Here is a 4,085-nt window from a genome sequence, read left to right as displayed (position 1 = left end):
TTCCCCCAGGTCGACTATGACCCGTCCACCACCACCCTCTGAGTACGACCCTTGAGCCAATCTGCAATCCATCTGACTGTGTAGGCATCTGTGCCACAGTCGCCTAGTTTTTTTAATGAGGATGGGGTGGGAGACGGTGTCAAAGGCCTTGCTGAAGTCCGGAAAGACTACATCCATGGCAACACCTGCACCCATTGCCTTTGTGACCTGATCATAGATGGCAATCAGGTTGGTCTGACATGACCTGCCCCTAATGAAAGTGTGCTGGTTTCCCTTGAGCATCATCCCTGAAGCCGGCCCATCACAGATGTGCTCCTTGAGGATCTTCTCAAAGAGTTTCCCAAGGATAGACGTAAGACTGACGGGCCTATAGTTGCCCAGGTCCTCTCTCTTCCCTTTTTTGAAGATGGGAAGAGAGAGGATCCCGCACAAACAGATAGGAAATAAAACAAGTTTCACTGCATCTCCTGTACAGTTAAAAAAAAATACTCACCACTAATGATGATGATGGCAAATACATCTACAAAAAAAATGAAGTGAGTTAATTATCATAAAAACTGCAGGCATACCAATTAATTACAGGGAATATAGATTTATCTTGACTTCATTAACTTACAGATAAATGCTTCTTGTGGATTTAAGTTAAAAGTCTTTTAAGGCACGTGAAACTCCTTCACATACTTGTGTGTCTTGTAGTGAGCCCATTTCCACACGGCTTTTATGGTAACAAAGGAATTAGTAAGCTTAAACTACTCTCTTTTTACAAATATTGCAAAAGCTGTCTTTCAAACCTCAAAATGCCTTAAGCAACTTGCATGGATGACTTCTCAAAACCAGGAATACCTCTTCCTCCCACCCTCACCCCAGGAAAAATCTCTGACCCACAGACAGTATTACAGTACCACACAAAGGGAGTCATTTGCAATTTTCTGTGTTGGCAATTGCTTGTTTTTACTTACTTAACCGACAAGATGGAATTCCAGGCTCCCATTGATTTCCACCGATATACTGAATCCTAGGTTCCCCATACATTGTGAAGCCTGGATTACACTGAATTGTAACGTTATCTCCAATAAGATAAGGTGGTTTTGGCCCAGCGATTATTCTTCCATTAGGAATGTACAGTTCTGTCTGATTATCTGGAGTAGGTAAAGGTTCAGTAACTGAGATTGTGGTCAAGGGAGTGGTGGTCAAGGGAGTGGTGGTCAAGGGAGTGGTGGTCAATGGAGTGGTGGTCAAGGGAGTGGTGGTCAAGGGAGTCGTGGTCAAGGGAGTCGTGGTCAAGGGAGTCGTGGTTGGCAGAGCTGTGGTTGTAACTGAAAAAAGAAAAAGCCAAACCAAAAATTACTTTTTGTCTAAAACACAAGTAACATGAAACTGGCCAATCTTACCTGAATTTATAGTCTCACAAGCTTGTATGAAACAACCCCACCTCACTTGACCCCATTTGTCTTCCTGCCTGGAGCAGGGGGGCTGGACCCGATGATCTGCAAGGTCCCTTCCAGTCCCTAACCATCTATGAATCTGTGAACCCCAGAAAATGACAGCCTTGCATGCCATGGGCATGTCTCCATGCCAACATCTTCAAAGGAGATATCTGGAGGTCCAAATACCCTTTCACCAAGTGTTACAGCATCACAGAAGTATCCAGGACTCACTCGGCACTTGATCAAGTGCTCCTACAGTCACTGTCCACCTATGACCCCGAACTTGGCAGACAGATGATCAAGGCATCGCTTTGCAGCCACCCCCAGGTGAAACACACACAGACCGAGATGTTACTTCCACCATTTCAGATGTGTTGTCCTTATACATACTCCCCAGTACGCCGTTCCCACCCTGCTTCATGCAGTAGGGTAATAACATGGCAAGAAGCCTCCACGCTCAAGTGCCTAAGGCACATCAACCCTAGGAATGTGAATAAATAAAGGCAAATGGAGTTGAAAGAATTCCCGTTACTGGTGAACAATACATGCCACCTGCTGGGGAGCTGTTCTAAGCCTTTTGGATGGACTGGGACTGAAATTTAAAGAATGAAGACAACTTGCGTCTTTCCTGGACACCCAGAAGCAGCAAAACCACAGCTATGAGCTACTTTGCAGAGGGAACCAGCTCATGACTGCAGACAGGCAGGAGCACCCACTGCATCTGAGCTTCATCCCGTCACCCATGCCAAAGCTCAAACAGCTATAACCTGCAGAGCAGATCCATGCTGCTCAGGAGTGTTTTTGGAGAGGTGATAGGACACTGAATCATACCCACTACTAATGGAAACAGCCAAGGACTTGCAGAAGAAAAGGAAAATTAACACTACTGAGCGATGCTGGAAATACACAGATGTGGACCCAATTCTCTAAGACCCACCTCTTGACCAGGGAGACCCTTCCAACAATAACCTGATCTCCAGCTTCACATTAATCAGTCAGCAGAGAAAGTAGCACCCAGGAAGTTCCTTGCCACCATGAGCATTGTTGGCTGGAGCCGGCACTGCCAGGTGGCAGTGCCCGTGCATGCCGTGAACCTCCCAAGCGCTTGCTGCCACCATCCACAGGGGCTGTACACCGTGGGCGGGGGTCTGTGGGGGGTGGGTCACACACCCTTCCACCCTTACACGCACACTCTATCTACCCAAGGTGCGCTCTCCCACTATACCCCACTGGGTGCAGGCTCCATGCTCCAACCCAGCTGCATCTCTCCCCCCACTCCCGTGCCTGGTGCCGGGACCGAGTGGGATGCCCGGGAAACCGAGGAGGTACCCCGGCTGCTGCAGCAATGGCAGCAGCAGCCCAGCCCAGAAGCTGTGTTCTGCCTGGGTCGGGCCCTTCCGTCCACAAGGATGGGAGAGAGACGTGCGGACTAGGCAGGGTACAATTAGTTGGTGGGTGCCCACGGGCCGCATTTTGCCCGTCCCTGTTCTAATGGCACGCAGGGTGCAGGCGGAAGTGCACCTCAGAAGGGTATTTGCAAACTGTTCTGAGTTGCAACAGAAGCTGGTTCCAGGGGATGAGGGGAATCTAGCTAGGCTGGGAGCCTGCAGCAGGGTTCCCATAGCAAGAGCCAGGCTCCCTGCTATGCTCCCGGTTTTCAGAATGGGATGGGGAAGGGCTCATTCTTGGGACTGCGCAGCTGGTGCTGAAGGGTGGGCGAACTGGAGCTCCCCTAGCTTGGAGCTGCAGGTAGCAAATCTGGGGGAGTTCCTTGCTGCTGCACGCACTCCTGGGCGGCACGAGGGGACCCGTGCCCCCCAGAACTGTACCCTGGGCAGGGGCAGGCTGCCGACTCGAGCTCCCACCCCGCTTCCCTCTCCCAGTGGGCCCCACCTGGCACAGCTGAGGACAGCGGGGCCGCGCAGGGATTGCTTGCCCCCGCTGCCCCCAGCTGCGCAGGGCTGCTCCAGCGTGAGGCTCTGCCTGTCTCACAGTTCACCAGCTGCGCCTGCTATGCACCCACATACCTTAGCTACGTGCCCGTCTTCAGTGCGCGCACGGCTTATAAAAAAAACACGTAAGCTCATTAAAAATTTAAAAAATTAAAAAAAAAAAAAAAATCAGACAAGAAATTAAGTGACCGTTCCAACTTACTCAAGTCACAAGTGGGTATTGTCGACCACGTGTCTTGTTCAGAGCAGTAGATGGTAGAAGGCCCGTTCAGCTGGTACCCCTCATTGCACGTAGCGTAATACTTGCCGTAATGACCAGGGGCGCGCGACGCTTTCCCATTTGCGATCACGATCCGCGGACACGAGGACACTGGAAGAAAAGAGATGCAAGAGAAAGCTGTGACGAGCTCCTCTAGAGCCGCAACGACCGGGGTTTTCTGCCCCCACTCCGTTTGCAACGAGACAAACTACAGATTTACTCCTCCAACGTATTTGCAAGGACTCAGACTAGGGAAAGCAGCACAGGTCGGGCGCTTCCAATGAGTCTGGAGATCAACACGGGGCCGGCCGGGCCGAGATCCGTGCAGGGGACAGACAGGTGGGCGAGGCGCCGCACTCACCCAGCGGCGGCAGCAGCAGGGCGGGCAGCAGCGCGGCGAGCCGCGGAGCCCAACGGGCGGCGCGGGGCATGGCGGCGGCGTTCCCG

The 4,085-nt window shown here is 51.7% G+C and overlaps 1 protein-coding gene across 1 annotated transcript in view; it reads right to left on the bottom strand.

Moving 5' to 3' along the window:
• LOC109295097 (complement receptor type 2-like) overlaps window positions 1–4,069 on the bottom strand; it is an 11,620-nt gene extending 7,551 nt beyond the window's left edge. Inside the window, exons 1-5 of the mRNA XM_019513751.1 lie at window positions 4,000–4,069; window positions 3,582–3,749; window positions 1,291–1,316; window positions 960–1,245; window positions 494–520 (exon numbers count right to left, since the gene is read on the bottom strand). Of these exons, the coding sequence (XP_019369296.1) occupies window positions 494–520; window positions 960–1,245; window positions 1,291–1,316; window positions 3,582–3,749; window positions 4,000–4,069 (577 nt within the window). The remainder of the gene's footprint in view (window positions 1–493; window positions 521–959; window positions 1,246–1,290; window positions 1,317–3,581; window positions 3,750–3,999) is intronic.
• Window positions 4,070–4,085: the final 16 nt, after the last annotated feature.

Source organism: Gavialis gangeticus, unplaced genomic scaffold, assembly GCF_001723915.1.
Source record: "Gavialis gangeticus isolate Ggan-Ray unplaced genomic scaffold, GavGan_comp1, whole genome shotgun sequence".
NCBI lineage: Eukaryota > Metazoa > Chordata > Crocodylia > Gavialidae > Gavialis > Gavialis gangeticus.
This window is presented reverse-complemented; position numbering and strand designations above follow the sequence as displayed.